General features: G+C 43.0%; 1 protein-coding gene across 1 annotated transcript in view; it reads left to right on the top strand.

The window, feature by feature from the left end:
* The first annotated feature begins 3,940 nt into the window (after window positions 1-3,940).
* Window positions 3,941-23,388, top strand: part of LOC148027713 (purple acid phosphatase 2-like) — a 35,412-nt gene continuing 15,964 nt past the window's right edge. Inside the window, exons 1-2 of the mRNA XM_087689415.1 lie at window positions 3,941-4,193; window positions 4,845-5,024. Coding sequence (XP_087545541.1) covers window positions 4,083-4,193; window positions 4,845-5,024 — 291 coding nt within the window. The 5' untranslated portion in view covers window positions 3,941-4,082. The remainder of the gene's footprint in view (window positions 4,194-4,844; window positions 5,025-23,388) is intronic.

Raw genomic sequence — 23,388 nt, 5'->3', positions numbered from 1 at the left:
TATGGTTTTATGCCAAAGGCAACAATGTATCAGGTAACAATTGACCTCATAATCATAAGCTTGTGGGTTCAAGTGTTACCATGTGCATCACTTGGTTGGAAACCTATGTTCATATGGTATATGTGTGTTAAGTACAGGGTCTCACTACCTTGAACACCAGATTAGTCTGCTTCCTTAGTAAAGTCATGAAGATGGAGGATCTTAGTGTGACCAAGCTTCATTATCCATTTGGTTTCTAATCTATCCTACAAAAGATATGCTAGGGTAGCCTTTTTTTGCTCACTTCGTTTGGAGTGCCTCCCCAGTTACTCTAGGCAGTTTGGTACACTAACTTAAAAAAGAGGATCTATAATGGTTGAAAAGATGCCTTGATAAGGAAGGCCATTGAATGCATTCAAAGGATGATAAAAAATGGAGATCTATTCAACTTGTTTTTGCTCTTCCCTTTGAGCAACTTAATTTGGATATGGATGGAATACTTATATAAGGATTGTATACCTTGAGACTATCAAGGTGAGATGATTCATTCATATGTTGTGATGCAAACATTTTGATTCTATTATTGTCTATGAAGTTTGGAGTTCTAGAGTCAAAAACATTCTCGAAGGTGACCTCTATGCCATTTTCTAAGGGAACATAGGGAGACTTATTGTTATTTCCCATTGAGAAGAAGGCCTTTAAGCGAAGAGTGCAGCTACATAGTGTTATGAACCACATTAACAAGCTCATCTCAAGGGAACTACTCTTAGGGTACAATGTTATGGACTGCTTGGTGGTCCCACGTGGTTCAAAGCCTTAGAGTAGGTAATATAGATGGGTGCCATCTGCTTTACACATACACCAATGAATTTATTTGTTTCACTACTACCAAGAATATGTGTAAAAGGAGAGGCATCCTCCTGAAAACCCATTCCTAAGCATTTTAAGCCTTTGGGTTATGTTGTGAGGTAAAAAGGAATGCACATACCTTTGATACCACCACCCAAGGTTGACTTTGCATTGAATGTTAGCAAGTCTTGTATCAAAATAGCAACTCTTATGGCAATTTGGATCCTTTATGAAAAAATCATTTTCTCCTCAACACAATAAAGATTTAAGAAGAAATGGTTTTAGAAAAATGTGATGAACACAAGATAGTTGTTGAATGATTGGTCAAAACAAGCTAAGAAGTTATATTTCTCTATGTCCACATTTGAAAACCATCTTTGAAGAAAATCTGAAAATTTCAGTGCTTCTAATCAAAACCATATTTTTATTGGCTTAAGCTTTCATGAACTATGCTTTGATATGTATGACATGCATTCCCATTAGAAGAATTGCAATTAAATAAAAAATTTCAAGTTCTCTAGTATCTCCAAATAGTGTTGTTGAGTGCTACTTAGACCAATTTTCATGCTATTATCCAAATATTAGCTAACAACATTAGCATACAATCAACCACATCTTCAATAGAGAATCATACAATCACATCATATGCACATCTTAGTTTAAATATATTGAAATAGGGTGTGAGCCACTTTTTAGGTGAATTACAAGATTAGTGCTAATATATTTATGGCCTAGAAGCCTAGATGCATGGCAATAAAGGATTTGTCTAGAAAACTAGAGACATGGTATGATTTGCCTAGAAGCCATGCCTTGGATCAGACTACATGTCCAATTAGCTATGGTGGCCAAATTGCCATTTGCCTAGAAGCCATGCCTCGGATCAGACTACATGTCCAATTAGCTATGGCGGCCAAATTGCCATTTGCCTAGAAGCCATGCCTCGGATTAGACTACATGTCCAATTAGCTATGGCGGTCAAATTGCCAATGAGCCAGAAGCTTTCTTGATTGAACTAAGAAACACATAAAGAAAGAGTAATGAATAGAAACAAGGTTTGCAATTGCATTGAAACATTGTCTAGTTGTGTATGTTATAGTGGTGGTTGATGAGATAGGCTGAACATCTCTTCACATTCATCACATATCCTTATTATTCTCCAACCAATATTCTTCTCTATTTTGTGCAAACATCATCAAATCATCATCCCAGATACCAAGGATGAGTCATGCAACATTGCCTCATGCTCACCCAAAAAATAAACCACCATATGAGGATGCAAAAATGCATTTAGAAATCACTCAATATTCACAATAGACCACCATAGAGCAAAAGTTTCACATTATCTCTTCCTTAGTGCTGCAAATGAATCACACTACCCAAATATTAGCATACAATCAACCACATCTTCAATAGAGAATTGATCCAAAAGTCAGGCCCAAACTCTTCAATGAACTACCAAGTTTGCACGCATACCATTTAGCATTAGCAATGTTGGCAACACATTCCAATGTATGGGAATCAATATATTCCAAGATTTAATAGAGAAAAAATCCTTGGCCATCTATCTAGATGAAATATTGATGCATACAAAAAGTTGGGAAGAACATGAGACAATTTTCATTGAAGTATTGGAAAGAATAAAGAGACATAATGTACATTGGTCGCCACATAAATGCAAATGGGGAGCCATCCAAAAGATGAGCATAGTTGCCAAAGAAAACCCAAAACAAAGAAAAAAGCACAATAGCATCGACAACACAAAAACCAATAATCATTCCTAGCTTTAACAAAGCGTGAAACATACTCTGTGTCTTTGGTGAGCGGAAATAGTCCCCAAGGTGCACATGCCCACAGATTCGAACACCAAAGTTCACTTTTCACCCACACATGGCTTATCTCTCCTTTTTAGGGGGGAGTTGTTGTGGCCTTGAAGCCCAAACACATGGCAATAAAGGATTCATCTAGAAGACCAAACACATGGTAGCATAAGATTCACCTAGAAGGCACGCCTCATATTGATAATGTGTCCAATCAATAACAATGACCAAACAACCAGTGAATGAGAAGCTTTCTTGATGTGATTAACTAAGATATGTATAAGGAAGAGAAATGAATAGAAAGAAGATTCGCAATTGCACTGAAACATTGATTAGTTGTGTACTTCACAGTATTAGTAATATTTTGATATAGGGAGCTAGTATCTTTGAAGATAGGCTCACTAGTATTCTGAAAGGCCTTTAGGTTAATCATGATTCCATTTAAAGGTAGAATCTTTGCATAGTGTGTTACTATGGGAGCTTTTTACCACATCAACTAAGCTTCAGACAAGAAGAATCACTAATGGTAAATGTAGATCTGGGGTGATGGAGACAATGGCTCATTTGTTCCTTGACATTTGTATTGCTAGAAGAGCATGGTCAAGTGCGCTGCCACATTTTACCCAACTTTAACTTGGGAGCAAATCAATTGGAGCTATGTGTGCTTGGTGATAATTTTAGAGGAGATGAGATAACGGTGATGGGTCTACACACCATATTGATCAGAATTGTCCAAGAAATATGGAAATTCGGAGTCCATGTGGTCTTTGTAGGTATTAGTCTAGATGTCAATTAGAATAAGGTCAAGGGCTTAGCATGGTGGATTTGGTATACTTCGAGTCTATTGGGGAATATAAGTAGAGAAGACCTCGTTAAGTTAGGTAAATTTTACTTCACTTGATGAAGTCTCTAGACAAGTTCAACGACATAGACACATGTAGGTTATTGGCTGCTGAGCAACATGTATGGTTACTGACAATGTTCGTTCTCTAACTCGTTTCAGGAAAAGAAATCTCAGCTTGACCCGTTTTAAGAAAAGAAACCCCAACTCGACTACCACATTAGACCCACTCTAGTTAACTTTGCCAAGTCCCATAATCAATGTCCCTGAGTTGAAAATACACAGCCACACGAGGCTAAGTTTGGCCTGGTTGACTCATGTGAGTCCTATGGATGTGGGTGTGGCCTGACTCTCAAGGAGTGAGTGGAGAAGACCTCGTTAAGTTAGGTACTCTTTAACTAGCGGGAGTCTCACTTTTGTAAAGCATTAAAATTTTGACATAATACATTATCAGCTTTCGCATCTAATATGAATACCGACTGTTCTTATCATGTCCAGCGATTAGAACGAAGCACACATCTGTCTTTCTTCAGGCGCTCAAGTGTGACCATCCTGCCACCTTTCTCTCACTCTCTCTGTGGAAGGTTTCATAAAGCATGCGGTGCGCAGTCATGACGTTCAGATACACACTCTCACCTTACACCGGCCTCCCAGCTCCCTTTCCTGCACATCGATCTTCATCGGCGATCTCACGGTTTAATATCCAGGTAAGTCTCGCCTCGTCTCGTCTTGCTTTCCCCCTCCTTCTGTTCAGCTTCCCGTCGTTTGCAAGGTCTTTACAAGATTTCTTTAAGACATTTAAGCTCCTCCTCGTCTTTCACACAATGCGCATGTTATTTCTCCTTCAATTCCAGCAAAATGCACTCGCAATCCTCAAAATGAAATGTCGCAGTTTCTGATCCTCTTGTTCTGACACAGGATTGCCTCAAGAACCTCAACACTCAGATTAATACATTCCAGTGCATTGTCGCAGTGTTTATCATTTGCATTGGTCCAGAAACAACCTTTTTACGAAATAGTTCAGAACTGCCGAACACAAGACAACCTAATATTTCTGCATATAACCATACGCCATTTTCCAAAAGCTACAATTCAGTGAAAAGTCTCATATACACTCTCCATATCAGGTTTATTGTATCAAACTTATAAATCACTGCACAAATGTACCGGTCCATACCCTTGTGGGTCATTCGCATGATATTTTCTAAACATTTTGGCATATAACCAGTAGAATTTTTATGGAGCTACAGTGCAGTGAAACATGACATACGTATATATATATATACTCTGCATAGCAAGTTTACGACATTGGAATGCACAAATTGTTCCTGGTCCTTATCCTTGCGAATTATGTACAGGACATTTTCTCCTACAGGATGAGCATCACTCTACTATTCGTAGTTGTGACACTTCTGAATGTAGACCCTTCTAAAGGTGGATTGACAAGTCCCTACAGGCGTAAGCTGGCAGCAACAGTTGACATGCCTCTTGACAGTCCTGCTTTTAAGATTCCTGAAGGCTACAATCCTCCTCAGCAGGTAAATAAATCTTCTTTGACTCATTTAAAAAAAAATTCTTTCTTATATTTTTGAGGAATAAGTTCTCTTTGGGCAGAAAGAATCCTTTGATGAGTTAATGATGATTCATAATAATAACACCGAGTGGTGGCAAAATGTATAAAAAACTGACATGGAAAAGTGAAATGTAAGCATCTGGTAGCTTGGGCTGTCTGCCCTATTGGTGCATCAGATCATAAATATGGGATTGCCATGATGGCAGCATAGCATCAGATTCTAAGCAACTTGAATATCAGAGACCAAGGCAATCAATGTAGAGTCCAAAGAGTGTACGGGAGAGGGGTATCCCTGCTTGATACTGTTGTTACTAGAGACCACTTTTAGATATAGTCTCTTCTTCCTAGCTTTCACATGCTCGATCATATCTCTCAAGGTTAAGATGTGGTCTATTGTAGAGAACCCTGGCTTGAATCCAGCTTGTCCTGTAGCTCTCAATCCCCCTTTCTCAGCATGGGTGCTCAGCTCAGCCTCTATCACTACTCCATAGAACTTGGCTAGTGTGTGGCTCATCGTCACGGGCCCGTAATTTCCTAGTTCTAGAGGGTCTTTGGATTTGTGGATAGGTACAATGGTATGCATAGTCCACTTGCCACGAAAGCCTTTTGCTAGTGCCCCATTAAACAAACATAAATGTGAGAAGGGGAATGAAGATATCTACTACGTAAATAAAGTGATGTATACATGTATGATCCATGGATCATCCATGATGTAGATGCTCTATGGTTTTCCTCACTAGATTATGTGTGGAAAAAGTTGGATCTAGTAGAGCAAGACTTTATGGGGCGTGGGATCGGCGGTTGGTTTGGTATATCAGATAATCTCTTTGTATATGTGTCATGAGGACATGTATTTTTGAAACCTCACTTAACATGTGGATTAAATTTTAATTACATGGTTAAGTAAATGTTGCACATGTGAGGTGTAATTGGGATTCGAGTAAATTTACGAGCTTGGGACTCGAGGAAATTACGAGATGTCAAAGGCAAAAGTTACTATAAGTTATGATGCCGCACAGGTACTTGATGGTATCTGATGCCACTTGTTGGCCTAGGTCATTCATTTGGCCATAATTGTCAGCTGTTGACACTAGAGAAGTGGTGTTTAATGGTGCCTAATGCCAATCAGATGGTTAAAGATGGTGCAAAGACACTCGGGAGTGAAAGTGGCCTAGCGAATTTAATTATTAGCTAGTTAGATTATTTTTTTGGACACCCAAATAATTATTAGATTGATTTTTAGTATATTTAAAGAGTGAAAATTAATATTTAATTTTGGATAATGTTGAAAAAACCATTTGGAAAGGCTGCCACTTGTCAAAAATGCCCATGCAAGATTGAAAAACGTCTTTAGAGGCTGGAGAGAGGAATTTTTAGTGCATTCAACCTGCAAGAGAGAGGGAAGAGATGTTGTTTTGATTTGTAGCTGTTGGAGGACCTTCTGAGGCAGCCAAGGGCAGGAGAAGACCAATTAACAGCAGGTGACAACATCTATAGGGTGTTGAGACAAGGCAACAATAGCAAATGATTGATTTTCTTCAATTCTTTGCATCTACAAGCCGTTAAGAAAGGGCAGCAACAGTAAATGACTGATTTTCTTCAGTTCTTTGCAAAGAAAGTTTGAATTCTCTCTCTTCTCAGTATTCTCCCTCATTTCCCAGCCTTCCTATAGCCTTGCTTTGAAGATTATAGCATTGAGACCACCAGAGGCTGAGAAATTTCAGATTTCTTTGCTGTAAATCCTAATCTGCAGTAGAAATTAGGGTTTAGCAGCCTCGGAAAGCGTGACAAAAATTGGAAGCTCCAAGACTTGGATTCAACATGGCTCAAGCTGTTTTTAGTAAATTCGAGTAGAGGGACCAACATATCAATGAATTGGGGGGAATTCTCTATCTCCATCAAAGTAGGTGAAGGCCAATTGACTACCCGAATCAGGGGGCAAATCAGATTGAAGACTTGCTAGTTATTTTGGATGGCAAGGAGAGTTGGAAGACTGAAAGACATTGGGAGAATCCCATTGTACATCAACTTTTTCTTCAATTAAGTTAAAGAAATACCGAAAGGGGTGCCAGTTTTGGGGCCAATAGAGTGTCCATTGTCCAAGATTATAAGTTATTTTGCATTTCTTAGTTTTGTAATAAATGTTACTATTGTAACTAAGTTATAATGAGAGAATTACCATCCAACCATAGAAGAAAGGCTGGTTTCATGTCCCCATTGCCAGGATACCACTCAATCCCTTGATTTGGTGGGCTTGAGGCACCTGATTGCAAGCCAAAGCTTTGTGTTAGTGCTGATTTTTACTCTCAGCTGAGAAATTACAGCAATGTGTCTTCATACAGTGAGATGGACTCAAGTAGTGATGATACCTTTTAGTATGAACATTCACATGGGAATAAAGGAAATGCAATGCCTGACCTTGGACAAGGCTTAGACTATGGACAGTAAGCTGAAATATTGCTGTTAGGCAAGATGCACGTCCTTCAGGACATAAGGAGGCTAAAGACCAGCAAAATGAAGAGGAATTTGATGACCAATTCAAGAATCGGATGAGGACAGTAGCAAATCTCTTTGTCAAATTGGCAAAGGATCCTCAATTTATCCAATTTTTGAATGCCTCGAAGAACGACAACAAAGGCAAGAAGAAGAAGATGTTTTCTACACCTTCGAGACTAGAAGATGCATCGAAGATAATCCCAAACCCTGCATTTAAAGTTCCCAACGATGTTAATGAAACAAAATAGTGGGTACCTACGGGGCAAGAAATGCAAATGCAAGGCCATTATGGAAGTGCCAATCCAATGGATTTTGGACAGTTCGGCATGCATGCTATGATAGGGTAGCTAGGATATTTTGATGGAAGCACGATTTTTCATACTATGGTTGGACAAGGACCGCATATGGGAATGTGTGGCACAAATCCCTATGGTATGCAACAACCAATGCATGGTATGCAAGGCCCAATGTATTTGGGTATGACTGGAAATATGCAAAACCCTATGTATGGTAGCATTGACTTGATGCCTGGGGCATAAAATAGCATGTTGGGTATTGCATTTGCACCCCCGAATGCTTATGGGACTAAAGGATTAAATGCTAGTCATGCAAATGCTCCATTTGGCATTGGTTTTGATGTAAATTCAGCAAATGCACCCTTTTTGTAGCAGCTAGTGTATGACAACTTGACACCCAAAGAGGCAGCAAAAGACTATGATGAGGGTGGAAAAGCAATGAAGTTTGAGTCCTTCAGTGGTGCACAAGATAGATTGAAAGCTTTGACCTTCATTCAGTAGTTTGATGCAATCTATTTAGGGGGGGAACTTCACGGAGTCCTTGAAGATTCGAAAAGTAGCTACTTTCTTGCAAGGGAATATATTACAGTGGTGGTCCACTCTTTTGATACAAGGTAGAGCACTGTCAATGTGGGTACAATTCAAGCAAATGTTTGCATTGAATTGGTCGACAAGTACCTTTGAGGTGGGCATCATGACAACTTGGAATAAGTTGGATGCTAAGGAACGTAAAAATTAGGAGCAATATAATAAGAAGTTTTGGGATGCATTGCTGCCTATTACCTCTTATCGCCTCATACCCCTTCAGGAGCAAGTGGAAAAATATGTTTTTGAGCTGCCTAAAGGAATTAGGGATTTTTGCATTAAATCCATCGTGTTTAGCATGTCTCAGCTTATAGAGACTGTTGCTGTAGTTGATGCTTTGATGCATAGGAAGGATTTGGGTTTACTAGAGTATGGGGAGAAGCCGAATAAAAAGTGTAAGGCTGAGAAAAGGGGCAGATCTGTTCAGCATGCATTGATTTACTTTGATAATGGTGTATAATCCAACTTCATTTCTGTTGACATGGCAGCTGTCCAAGCATCAAAGAGGATGAGGGAAAAGTTGGAATGGCATGTAAAGGCCATGCAGAGCCCGTTACACAGCTCATTGGAAAACTTTGGTTGCATATATAAGGATATGTGGATGGTGAAGAGTTCTTTATTGCTCCATTTTGAGGATTGTGATGTATTGCTTGGTATGCCATGGTGTCACTATATGCATGCAGTGATTGATTCTCATGTAAAAAAGATCACTATTAAGCATAAGGGAAAGATACTTACACTTGATGTAAAGTTGAAAGGTAAATTTGTCTTTGTTATATTTGTAGAGCTGTCATTTCTAAAGTAATGGAAAATTATCTTTCAGCGTACTTGGTTTTTGCTAAGGATAAAGATGAAAGTGAGAATGTTGGGAACATGTCTAAGTTAAAGAAGAATCACATGTTATTTCTAAAAGTGTATGCTGATTGCTTCTCTCAGTCATTTCCAGGGCATTTACTACCTAAAAGGCTAGAAGATCATGGTATAGATCTTATCCGTGTAAGTAGCCCACCTAATAAGCCACCCTACAGAGTTAGTGCAGCTCAACAGGAGAAGATTATGAGTTAGATGAATGATTTGTTAGAAAAATAGCTGATTCAGCCGAGCTCATCTTCTTTTTGTTCTCTAGTGCTTTTGGTGTAGAAAAAGGATGGTTCATGGTATATGTGTATTGATTATTGTACTTTGAACAAGATCAGGATAAAGAATTGCTTTTCAATTCCTTGGATCGATGATGTTATGAATTGATTGCAAGGGGCAGCCATATTCGGGGTGGCAAGAAGTTACCACCTATTCCGCAAACTAAGAATAAGATCTTTGATGTTGATTGTTATGTGGAAAACTTAGGTGTAGCCTATGCAAATATAAAATATGCACTTCAGAGACTGCAAGAAAAGCAAAAGAGGGCAGCCGATCACCACAGATGTTGCAGTTTATAGAGGGTGATTATATATTGCTACGCTTTGAAAAGCAAGGATGAAAAAAGATGAAAGAAAGAGAAAGATTATATTTAAAGATACTATGGGCCCTTTCAAGTGTTGGAGAAGATCATCGATGTGGCATATTGACTGAAATTACCTTGGCTAGTCATGTAAAAAGGGGATGGGCGCCCAAGGGATTTAGGGCATGTATAAAAGCCAAAAAGTGAATAGGGAAGCTCATTCTTTGGTGTGTGGCAAAAGTGGACTCATATTCTTCTCTTTCTCTCTTTTTTTTTCTTGCTTGTGTGTGCTTGAGAGAGGGAATGTGACACCGGTAGCTCCATGATTTATGATGTAAGCTCAAGCACCCTCAAGCTTCAACCTCCAAGCTCCGTCTCCATAGCCTCGTGCAAGAGAAGAGAAGAGGAGAATAATAAGAGAGGAGAAGATGGAGAGCTTCACCTCCAAGATTCCTCACCCTTACACACTCACTGTCAGTTTGTTGAGGCCTTTTCATGGTGATATGCTAGAGAATATGTCTGCTAAAATTTAGCTTGAGATTGAGGAGCTGGATCAAATTTTGGTACTCGAGTAGATTTTGGTACTTAAGAAAAGAAAGATCAAAGGTAAAGTTTCTAGGAGATACTTGGTAAAATTTCAGAATTATTCACCAAATGGATGGAAGAGGATGACTTGGCAAACCATCCTCAGTTGTTCCAGCTTTACCTAGATGCCTTTTACTTAGAGTTGACTTTAGCTAGAGCTCTGTTAGGTTCAGCAGAGCAAGGGTCCAGAGTATTGCGTGATGCATAAGGAAAAGATAGCAGTTCCACTTCTTCAGTTATGGATAGCTCTCGTATGTAGTGGATCTCGAATGTATTCAACATACATCCAAGGTACTGTGCTGACAATATGTTTACCACATGAGGTCATTACTTAGTGTACTAGTCATTGTGAGATATATAGAGATGCGTATGAGTTTCATCTGTGCATTGGAACTATACTTTTGTATCAGATTATGATCAATTTGGTGTGAATTTTGCCTCAATTTTAAGACAGATTGAAAAAGATAGCAGTTTCGCTCCTCCAGTTATGGACAACTCTCGTATGTAGTGGATCTCGAATGTATTTAACATGCATCCAAGATACTGTGCTGACAATATGTTTGCCATGAGGTCATTACTTAGTGTACTAGTCATTGTGAGATATATGGAGATGAGTATGAGTTTCATTTGGACATTGGAACTATACTTTTGCATCAGCTTATGATCAATTTGGTGTGAATTTTGTCTCAATTTTAAGACAGATTTGTGATCAGTTTCAGCTTAGTTTTTGATCAGCTTGAGAACTATTTATAGTCACTTTTGGAATCACTTTTAGATCCGTTTTTGCAATGAGTTTGTGATGAGTTTGGGGTCACATTTGCAACAATTTGTAATCAGTTCTCAGATCAGTAAGTGATTAGTTTATGATCAAAATATGCTCAGCTTTCAATGGTTTACATTTGGTTCCATGGACTATAGCATATGTTATGATGCAATTGATGTTTTAGTCATGGTTTATACTATGGTATGGTTTGGTTTTGCCAAATGAGTTGAGCTCATGAGAAATAGATATGTCACATGATACTTTGGCAATGTTTTTGAGATTCTTTGTGAGTCTTATGTTATGTTATGATTGACTAGTAATTTTCAACATGTATTGGGCATATGGAGTGGTTGACTAATAGTGCACAATATTGTGTTAACTATGATGCCTTTTGGAAATTCCAGTCCACTATTTTACTTTTTCTTGCATTTGGTAGTGCAATCAAGGATGATTGCAAGGATTTTAAGAGGGAGGATTGTCACGAGGACATGCATTTTTGAAACCTTACTTAACATATGGATTAAATTTTAATCACATGGTTAAGTAAATGTTGTACATGTGAGGTGTAACTAGGATTAGTGTAAATTTATGATCTTGGGACTTAAGGAAATCATGAGATGTCAAAGGCAAAAGTTGCTATAAGTTATGTCGCGCGGGTACTTGATGGTATCAGATGCCAGTTGTTGGCCTAGATCATTCATTTGGCCATAATTGTCGATTAATGACACTAGAAAAGTAGCGTTTAATGGTACCTAACACCAATCTGATGGTCAAAGATGACGCAAAGACACTCGGGAGTGAAGGTTGCCTAGCCAATTTAATTATTAGCTAGTTAGATTTTTTTTTGGGCATCCAAATAATTATTAGATTAATTTTTAGTATATTTAAAGAGTGAAAATTAATATTTAATAATGGATAACGTTAAAAAAACCATTTGGAAAGGCTGTCACTTGTCAAAAATGCCCACGCAAGATTGAAAAACGTCTTTAGAGGTTGGAGAGAGGAATTTTTAGTGCATTCAACTTGCAAGAGAGAGGGAAGAGATGTTGCTGTTTTGATCTGTAGCCATTGAAGGACCTTCAGAGGTAGCCAGGGGTAGAAGAAGACCAATCAACGGCAGGTGATAGCATCTATAGGGTGTTGAGACAGGGGAGCAACAGTAAATGACTGATTTTCTTTAATTCTTTGCATCTACAAGCTATTGAGACAGGGCGGCAGCAGTAAATGACTGATTTTTTTCAATTCTTCACGAAGAAAGTCTGAATTCTCTCTCTCCTCAACATTCTTTGCCATTTCCCAGTCTTTCTATAGCCTTGCTCAGAAGATTATAGCATTCAGATCACCGAAGGCTAAGAAATTTCAGATTTCTTTGCTGTAAACCCTAATTTGTAGCAGAAATTAGGGTTTAGCGGCAATCTCTGGAAGTGTGCTAGAAATTGGAAGCTCCAAGACTTGGATTCAACATGGCTGAAGCTGTTTTCAGTCAAATTCAAGTGGAGGGACCAGCAAATCAATAAATTTGGGGCATTTTCCATCTCCGTCAAGGCAGGAGAAGGCCAATTGACTGCCCGAATCAAGGGGTAAATCAGATTGAAGACTTGTTGGTCATTTTGGATGGCAAGGGGAGTGGGAAGACTGAAAGGGATTTGGAGAATCCCATTTTACATCAACTTCTTCTTCAATTAAGTTAAAGAAATACCAAAAGGGGTGCCGGTTTTAGGGCCAATAGGGTGTTCATTGTCTAAGGTTGTAAGTTATTTTGCATTTATCAGTTTTTTAATAAATGTTAATGTTGTAACTAAGTTGTAATTAGGAATTACCACCCATCCATAGAAGGAAGGCTGGTTTCAATATGAGTGCCATATCTCTGGGTCTTCTATGGATGTACATCAATGTGGCTCTCGCAATCTGTGCCATGTGGTGGCTACATCCTTGCCGATGAAACGATAGTACCAATCCTAGTATTGTGTATAAAGAAATACTTAAACACACAAAATACATATACAATCATATGACAAAGCTCAACTTGATAAAATAACTTAGTAGGGTTAGGGCAACTCAGAGACAATTAACACAAAAGATGAATGAATGATTATGAATGAATAGATACAATGCTCAATGCAACAACTATGTTAGGCGAATACCAAAAGTCTCATGTCTTTGAAGGACCAAGGTAGAGAATATGAGCTGGAGAGTGTGTTATACTTTGTATGGATCCCAAAATGCAACAAACAGCCATTGAATGTGTATGGCAATGCCGAATTGGACTGGACCTCGAAAGAGTAGGCAGCAAGTGATTGCTGTAAACAACAAATGCAGTAGTAATGATGATGTGGCAGGCTAGCAACTGCTGCTGGACTGAAGATGCGGGCTGCAGATGCTTGATCAGCAGTAAATGCAGCAATATGGTGACTCTGAGGTAGTGGACGATGGCTGGAAACTATTGCCTGATGGCTGTAGATCAGTTGGCAGCAGTAAATGCAGGCTTGGAGGGCAGAAAACAGCTGCCAGCTGACTGATGGAGGGCTGGATGCAGGCATCAGCTGATGGATAGCAATCTTGAACTGAGATATCTGCCGAGAAAGGGGTGTGGACAGCAAAGAACAGGTGCCAACAATTTGCAAAACAAGGATGGGCTGAGTGGTGGGCAGCCTGTCTATCTATAGACCACCGGATTCTCCCAAATGATAGTTTGGCATGTTAGAGACAGATACTCTCTAGGAAAGCGGTCATTTAATGTATCTTTTGGTAATAAGCATGTTTTGGGGTTGTAATAAAAATCTCATCAAGGTATACATTTTTAAGCTCAATGCCCCCTCTTAGGCCCAAAATTGGAACGAGGAAGGGACCACAAAGCATAGCTCAGCCCATAATTATCCCAAGGCTCCCATCCCAAAGTAGCTAGGGCATTAGGCCAAGGGTACACATGGGCTGCCCAAGGGTCTACCAAGGCTACAGAGGTGATGGTTATCTTATGAAGGGAGCCCAAAGGGTCACCCAAGAGAGGCCAATGCATTGGACAAAGGGTGTGAGTACCCAGTGGCCTACGAAGACCTGCAAAGGCGATGGAATCACTTTGAACTTTTTTTTTGTGGAGATTGATCTGATTCTATTCTGTGGCCTTTGGGGAAGTAAAAGGGATGATCAAATCCAACACACCACAAAACAATCAAGCTATCTCGACTATCCATGGATGTTGGTGAAGAAGAAAAATATAGGAAGTATGGGTGTAGGACTGCCATAGAGATTACCTAGGGAAAGTGCCATGTGAGCTGCCACAAATATGGTGGATCCAAAGCTGACCACTCTTTGATAAAAAAGGGGTAACTATGCATAGATGCATATTTACAAGAATAGAATGCATTGGATGGAGTAATGCAAAGGGCAATGCAATAGGTCATGCTCAATCAAAATGCGATGCAATGGTGCCACTTGGACTCTGCTATTGCAAGGGGATTATTCACTTGCACTCTCCAAGGTCCCATTCCAACTCATCAAGTGGCATGCTCTCCCATATCCAGAGGCGCCACTCCTGGAACTTCTCCTTGAACACATAAGGGTCCAGATGCCAGGTCTTCCCCTGGAGACCAACCGCACGAATCCTCCTCCAAGGAAGGACAATGATCTCCTCATCCGGTTGTTCTCTATCAAGGACCAAACGCCCCCATCCTGCACGGTGAAGAAAATCCCATAGGGGGTGCTGCCCATTCCACCTGTCACCTATAGGGGGATACCTTCCGGTGAGAATCTAGCGGCCCACATCTCGCTAGGCTCCACCGGTTCTCGAATTGGGGGGTGAAGCCACTCTTGAGGGATTGTTGAGTCAATCTCCCTTCTCCTCAACTCAGCTCCTCGTTGACAACCTGATGCGTGTTGCAAGACCTCCTGATCCACCATTTTGTATACCTCCTACCATGTCCTGATAGTACGAGTAGGGCCAGCCTTCCATCCAACCCACTGGATGTGGGGGCGCTCGCCAATCTGTATCCCATCTCCCAATCTTTGACTTGGGGGTTTTAGACCACTGGCTGGTAGTCTATCTCCTCTTGCCATCCTGGGGGGCTTTGAGTTAGGGCCTTGTGGAGGCCCTACCACACACGAAGTAGGTTGCGGAGGAAGGAGGATTTGGGTGGCATGATCTGGGTAGTTGTGAAGATCCATCTCAAGGATAGCCTCCAATCACCACCAAGCCACCTTGGTTTGCACTCTTGGAGACCCTCCTGCAGAAAGACCTTCTAGGTCTATCCTCCTAGTGTGAGCCACGGACTACTAGCTTGCCCAAAAGAGCCAGGCTCTGGAACTCTAGGTCTATGATCCCAAGCCCTCCCTCAAATTGATGCCGGATGATGGTTGCCCCCGCCACCTTGGCCCAAGAATCCCTGGAACCGTCTAAGCTGGCCCAGAGAAAATTCCACAGTAGACGGTGAAGTTGAACTATACAAGACGAGAAGCACCAACACGAGGCAATGTACCAAGCCGTCACTAGGAGGACCTGGTTGATCACCAGGGCTTGGCTTGCTAAGGAAAGGCGGGTAGTACTCCAATAGGTCAGCTTCCGCTTGATAGAGTCGAGAATTGGAAGAAACTACTGGGCAGGAGTGATGTCGAGTCCCACTTGGAATCCTAGGTATCTAACGGTCTGCCCTTTGTACACACATTTGAACCCTAAGTGGACGCCCCACTCCGTGCTAGAGTCTGAGTCCGTAAGAAAACCAACTGACTTTCACTAGTTGATTTTCGCTCTAGCTGCAGTGCAAAACACCTCCAGAGCTAGTCTCACTCTCTCTAGCATCAACTCATCATTCTTATAAAGGGCGGTATTATCTACAACTCCCTCTCCTCTCTCACCAGAAGGCCACGTAGCCCGCTCACACGTGACCGAAGGAAGTAGGACATTGCCTTTGCAAAGAGTAAGAACAAATACGAGGCAATCAGACAACCCTGCCGAACTGATCTCTCCAGCCGAAACTCCTCCCTCCTCCTACCACCTATGAGAACCCTGTTGGTGGCCGATCTGTAAAGTATAAAAACCTTGTAGATCCATGCTTGGGGGAAGCCCAACCTCACATGGTGCCCTCTAAGAAGTCCCAGTCAACCCTATCATAGGCTTTCTCAAAGTCCAGAGAAGTACGACCAATCCCTAACCACTGTGGTGGGGCCACTCAGTCGCCTCGAAGAAGGTGAAAACATTGTCTAGGATGTTCCTGTCTTGGACAAAACCTATTTGTATGTCATGAATGATGTCTGGAAGCATGGGGCGGAGCTACCTACTGATCATCTTGGCTAGTGCCTTATAGGCCACTGACAATAGGGTGATCTGTCTCCATTGGGGAGGAGATTGATAAGACCTGCTGATAGACTCCCTGGCATCTATCCTGAGCTGAAGATCTCCTGAAAAACTAGCAGTAGGGGGTCCTTTACCACCTCCCACCAATAGGTAGTGAAGAAGGCCTTCGACCATCCTCTTTCGGGCATTTCTGCTTGTCCTGTGCATGGAAAGTCTCCCCTAATTCCTTCTCTGTGAAGGGGTCTAGGAGGGAGTATCCCATCTCCTGTGTGATGAGGGATGGAACGTGGTCCCAGACCTGCTGTCTATAGTGATGTCCTATGGTTGAGACTACCTCCTGCTGAAAAAGGTGTCTGTAGTAGTCAGTGGCAATCTCCATCACCTCATTTGGGCTAGAGCGAATTTTCCCATATTGATCACGGAGGCTGAGAATTTGATCTCCTGAGGTGTAAGGCTGATGCACCTGGAAAAACTCCCTGCACATCCTGTCTTCCTTCCGCCCCCAAAAGGCTGTTGAGATACGGAAGGAAAACTCCAAGTGCTTGTCCTCGAGACCCGGCGAGGGCTGCCCGTGCGTACACCTCTTGTGCGTGGAGAGTGGGATCCCTTGGTGCCTCCTGGAGTAGTCTCTACGTGGTTGCTAGGTCTCGCCGGAGTGCTCTCTCCTCCTCCCAGCTCTGCTGCCTGGTCTGTAGGGTTGCCTCCTGGCAGATCCTACTCGACTCGGCTAGGACCTTTGCAACCTCCTCTACAATTTGGTCCCTCCTATCCCACTCTCTAGTCTAGAGCTACTCAATCTATCTCCTCGCCTCCTTCCTCATGTAGATTGAGTCATGGATCCGACAGATCGCGTGTCAAGGGCTGAAAGTGGAGCATCAAGTGTAAGGAGAACTGGGCAGTGATTAGACAAAGTGGTGCTAGCCAATTGCCCTACTTGGCATGTGTGAGAGCATCCCTACTCTCCCACATAGAACCTATCCAGTCGCTCTAGAAGAGCTTTGCCCAGCTGCTTGTATCCCCAAGAGAAGTCCAGTGAGACCTCTCCCTCTTGTGGAAAGTTGGGTCCAACCAAGCATCATGTGCTTCTACTGCGAGGAGGAAGACCTCCCATGCCTCCTGCTCCTCCCCTGCCATACCCTAGTAATCTTTGCCTCTGCCCTGCTGGCCCTCTAAGGCCTCCAGGTTGTTGAAGTCTCCTCCAACAATCCAAGAGTCCACCTCTGGGAGTCTTGTTGCGATCTCCACCCAAAACTTGTTGTGTATCCTAACCTCAGTAGGGGCATAAACATTGAGGACTCCAAGGCACAAGTCCCCAATATCCAATCTGATCCATAGGACCCTCCTTGCCACTATCGTCTCGTGATCTCATACATAGGTGGTGAGGCTCGGGCCAATAGAGGTGCATACGTTTCCACTCTTGCCGTAGACATCGATGGAGTACTCCCAATAGGTGTGTGAGCTGCCTGGTAGTACCTTCCCTACCCGATGGGCGTGGGCGGGGGTGAGCTTGTGCTCTTGCAGAAGTAAGATGTCGATCCATCCGGCAAGGGCAGGCTGCAACTCTTGCCGAACAATCAACTTCTTGGAACCACGTGTCCCATTGTAGTGGAGGCTATTCACATTCTAGGATGCTAGATGTAAACTCATAGGGAAGCTTGTAACTGACCGAACAGGCATTTGTTCAGTGTGGAAGCTGCTGATGAAGAAGAAGAGCTATGGGACATGCAAATAAGCTTTGCCGTAGGCTTGGAAGGTGAACTCCATTCCCCTATGGTGGCCCTTAGGCGGACCATGGGGGTAATAGATGCTCCAGGAGGTACCACTAGGGCATCTATCAGCTAAACTAAGAGGTGTGACTTTGTACACTAGTAGAAACGGGCAGCCTATGCAAGGGGCCACTCGATCACATCCATCGGTGCTCTCCACTATGGAGGGGCTCAAAAAATAATGCTTAAATGTGGGACCTTGGCTCCAGCCCACCAGTTAATGTCCATCATGCAACTTGACCACTACTGGGAAACGAGTGATAGTCCTCCTCCCATCCACTAGGAGATGTGGTTTGCCACTTGGCCCTTCACCTCCTCCTCTATCTGTGTCATTGTCCAATCTACTGAGAGGTCTGAAGGAAGAAATCGTAGTTTGGTCCATCCGGTGATGCTAGTAAATGGACCTTGTCGCTCCTTGACTTACGGACCACGAAGGACCATGAAGATCCCCACCTCCATCGATAGTGGAAACTCTCTGTGCTCCGCAACTCTCAAGTAGGACCATGGATCACTGCGGAAGAACTCCTGTGGTAGTAGCTTCGTTTGTCTTGGGAAAGTGTGACGGGCGGCAAGGACAAATGAGCTAGTGGCTGTGTGGGGAGGGGGGCTAGGCTGCTGGTGAGGGGAGGATATAGGCGTATAAGGCTTGTCACCTCCTATGGGAAGAGGGGGGCTAGGCTGTTGGTGAGGGGAGGATATAGGCGTATAAGGCTTGTCACCTCCTGTGGGAAGAGAGGGATGGGCGAGTGGAAGGGGGGGTTATCTGTACGGGGTGAGGATCAGGGGGATTGATCGGTGGGGGAGATGGTGGGGAGGAGGAAGATTGAGGGATAGTGGGGTGATCAAAGGTATGAGGTGGGTGGCCCTGGAAGGGGGAGGCGATGGGTTAGGGTTGAGGGGAGATCCATGAGGAGGGGGTGGATGTGGGGGCTGTGGGATCTTGGGTGAGGTAGCTTGTGACGCCTCCGTGGGTGGTGGAGGTGGAGGTTTGTGATCATGCTAGGTGGAACGAGATGGGGGTGCTTTGCCGGGTATTCGTCGCTCGCCCTCCTGCTCTTTGCTGCCGTGATTGTGTTTGAGGGTTTGATTGAGGCCCCTCCTTGCCATCTCCCTCTCTATCGTCGCCGGACCCGTGTAAAGCCATCAGCGCCTGTCGGTGGAGTTGCCTTGGCTCCGAAGCGCATGTAATTTGTTACTTGATGCCCAAAGTCATGGCATCGCAAGCATTGCCCTAGCTGCCCAATCACAATAACTTGCTACTTGAAGGAGTATCCGCCTGCCTCAATCTCCAGAAACTTTGGTATGTTCTTTTTATCTTTCACAGCCACCCATATCTTTGGGACTCGTGCGGTTATCACCGCATCTGCGAAGGAGGCAAGAAGAACTGTGTCGAAGAGTCGTTCGAAGTCGTCCACTAACTGACGATACTCTACCGCCAGTCCAGGGAATAGTAGGGTGGGCGGGTGTCTAAGAAACCTGTTGTGGAGTACAAATTCCTCCACTGTGGAGCCACTATACCAGGGAACCATATAGATGACCCCCTTCATGGAGACATAAGGTGAGCTATCCACTAGCATACAGGTTGTATCTGCAGAGGTGAGTTGAACCATGAAGATCCCTTGACCCATGAGAACTGCCTCCGCGATCTCTGCTGTGCCAATGCACAGTGTGGAGTGAAGCCAATCCCGAAGCTGGGCCCTGGATGGGGAGTGTCCTACGACTTGACCAAAGATCGCTGTTTCTTTCAGTTCAAGCTCTGTGGCACGGATGGTTAAGGGTTGTTCCTTAGAGAGGATGATGCGCAAGGTGTTTAAATGGGGGGCACTCACAGAATGCATCGGTGTCTGACCAGAGGTTTCCATTGCACGTCCCTGCTGAGAACATACCGATCAAGCTGCTGTGATACCGGAGGGGGGAAATGTTGCTGCAAATGGAGGGAGCAATTGGGGCAGGGGGAGGGGGTGGTTGAAGGAGATTGAGGGGGAGCTTGAAAGTGAGAATAGGTCGTGTGGTAGGTGGGGGGGCGGTGGCGTGGAGGGGATAGACTTTCAGGTTTTTCGGGCGAGGGAGGGGGGCACAATTTGTCGCGGGGATGACGGGTGAAGGCTTGGAGTAGCACGGGGGGCCCTGCATAACGGGGGACGCAGGGGCGAGGGAGGCGAAGGCAGTGTGGGAGTTGGCAGTGGCAAGGGGTGGGTAGCGGGGGGATGTGATGGAGGAAGGTAGGGGCATGATGATGTCGGGGGGGAGGGGGGGCGACGGCAAGCGGGGGGCGGTATGGCAGTGGGGGGGGTCGCAAGGCATGGGAGTCAGGGCTCATTGTGGTAAGAAGGGCCACTGGTGCAAGAACTGCAAGGAGTTAGCAACCTCATGGAAGAAGAAGCATGATGTGGCCTCCTCCAACACATCATCCTCTTCCTCAGACTCTGATTCCAATCCTCCGACCAAGGCGAAGTCTATGGCACAGAAGGGATCCACTTCTTCAGATGGTAGGAAGGGCTTGAGTGCCCCTTCCTGAGCTGCTTTCTAGTCTAGGTGATGCGGTTATCCCTCACAACTCTCCGATGCTAGAGAGGGTGGTGAGATGGGGCAGCCAAGCCTCATCTATACAAATATACAAGTGCGCTTGACATTGACGTCAGGTTCTCTCTAAGCCATTGAAATTTGTTATGACTCTTCTCTATTTTCAGGAGCTGGTATGATCAACATTGACCTTAGGTTCTCTTCGAGGCACCTTGGTGGTGGCTTGATCACCTACTACATGGGTATCCATTGTTCTACTCTGGTGGTTTTTTGTTGTATATGATTATCATTGTATCATTGCACTGTATCAGATCACCCATGATTTGAGAGAGGGTGTCAACAATTTAGTTAGCTCATGTGTGAGTTTGGGTTATGCTTGATATTATTGGGTAATTAGGCATTTTATTATTCAATGGCTCCTCCTCCTCTCATTCAGTCATCATCATTCTTCAGTTGGTCTTCTTGTTGGAGAGAGGAGCTAGTGTTGGTGTCCACATAGTCAATGACTCACTGTTATATGCATCATTCTCGTGTTTGGTATATATGGATTCCATTTTCTGAGCACATCTCTGACTTCTCTTCCTTTGCAGTGTTCTTTTGCTCTTTTGTTTCCTTTCTCTTTCTTGTGTTCAACAATTTATTTCAATACTTGTCTATGCTTCCATTGCTGCACCACGTCTGACAGGTTTGATAGTTTCCACGCCTTCTCCACAAGTACCTGTGGGTTCCTCTTAGCCTATTCTTGCCTATCCACGCTCTCCCTCTCCCTACTATTCTTCTTATCTTTCTTTCTAGATACCTCACAGTTCTTTGTCTCATTAGCCACACATACTTTTACTAATAAGACTCATTTTAACGGGTATAAGTATGCCACATAGTCAAATTTGGTGAGATATGTTTTTTGACTCTTTAAACTTGTGAAACCTTGTCTAGGGGCTAGAACCCCAACCAGACCTGTGCCTAGTTCCACCAGAGGTTGTTCACTCTTGAAAGGCTAGAAATGCCTTTAGTATAGTCAAGCTGATGTAACGTCTACTCCTTGAATTTCACTCATAACTACAATACTTTGGCCTCACATCAGAGTAGTAAGAACACTTGACTAAACTCTATGTGGCTCGAGATAGGACCCGTCATATAAACCTTGACCGTGAGCTTAAAAATTTCAAAATCATTGACCCAGATGACCTTCAGGTCAAGCTGGTTAAGAACCTTCAAGTCAAGCTAGCTCTCGTAAGTCCCTTGATGATTAAGTTACTGTGTTTCTAAACAAGTTGCCTAGAAAATATTTCCATTCTGTGCACCAAGTGACTCTGTTTTATATATTTGAGTGTCAACTACTTGAGTTATGCTTGATTGTTCAACAAGTTTCATAGTGCATCGTCCGTAGAGGGGGCTCTCGTTGCTCTTCTCAAAAGGCATAGCAAGGGCATGGCAAGAAAAATCAAAATTAAAATCAAGCTCAAAATCAAAACCAAGCTAGTGAGTCACAAGGGAACTCCCAGCTGTAAAGAAATACCCTAATGCAGAAATATAAATGGAAGTATACGACAAAGCATAAACTCAATAGAACAGAGTTAGGGTTAGTGTAACTCAGAGACAATGAACATAATGAAGATCTGAATGAATGAATAAATATAATATGATGCTCATGCAACAAACAATCTGTGTAGGGAATGAAAACTGTACCCCAAACTCTGGTGTCTCGAGGACTGAGGCAAAGGTAATTGGCTAGAGAGTTTACCGTACTCTTGATGGGTCTTGAAACATAGCAAGGCAGCCTCCAGGTGTCAGACAGCAGCAAACACAACAAATAGTGATGTTGGATTAGTGTTGAATAGAAAGAAGAGTGAAAACTAGTAAACGTAACTTGTAAGAGATGGGCAACAGACAAAAGATCGCTAGGATGAGTCAAACACAAGGAAAAGTGTAGGTGACAGCAGATGAGATCAAAACATAGCCTTCTTGATGCAAGTACAGCTTGTAGGAGCAGTCACCACCAGCTGGAGATGACCCAAGTGCAACAAACATAGTCAAAAAGTGGTCGCTAGCTGTAGATGCAGCCTCTAGAGGGTTGGCGACATCAGCAGACAGCAATAGGGTGTGTGCATAGCATGATGGAGGCTGAAAACAGGCATTGGATGGATAAAGACAGTGTCAGGAAATCTCGGTTGAGATGTCCTCCGCAAATGGATGGGGGCAACGAAGCTAGAGGGCTTGAAACCTACAAAAACGAGATTGTGCTGAACGACGGGAAACCTAACTATTTATAGAGAGTTTCGGGACCTTGAACCTCTCCCTGTATCATCTCTCTCGAACCACTCCTTGTTTTACAGTTTTTCATTAATTAAGCATTTTTAGGGCTGTTCAAGAGGCTAATTCAGCATGTAATGCATATTTTAGCTCAACATTAGTTATTGGGATAGTAGAATGTACCAAACAAAAACAAGTATTGCCAACATTGTCAAAGTGTTGGCCATTTTGATGACAAGTGTTTATCAAAGGCAAGAGGGACACAACCCAAACAAAAGGCTTAGATCCTCGCTCCTTAGTTGGGTAACCCCTAGTAGGGAAGATAGGGTGGTGGCAATCA

Source organism: Lygodium microphyllum, chromosome 12 (assembly GCF_053477565.2).
Source record: "Lygodium microphyllum isolate KBCC chromosome 12, Lygodium_microphyllum_v1.1.10, whole genome shotgun sequence".
NCBI lineage: Eukaryota > Viridiplantae > Streptophyta > Polypodiopsida > Schizaeales > Lygodiaceae > Lygodium > Lygodium microphyllum.
This window is presented reverse-complemented; position numbering and strand designations above follow the sequence as displayed.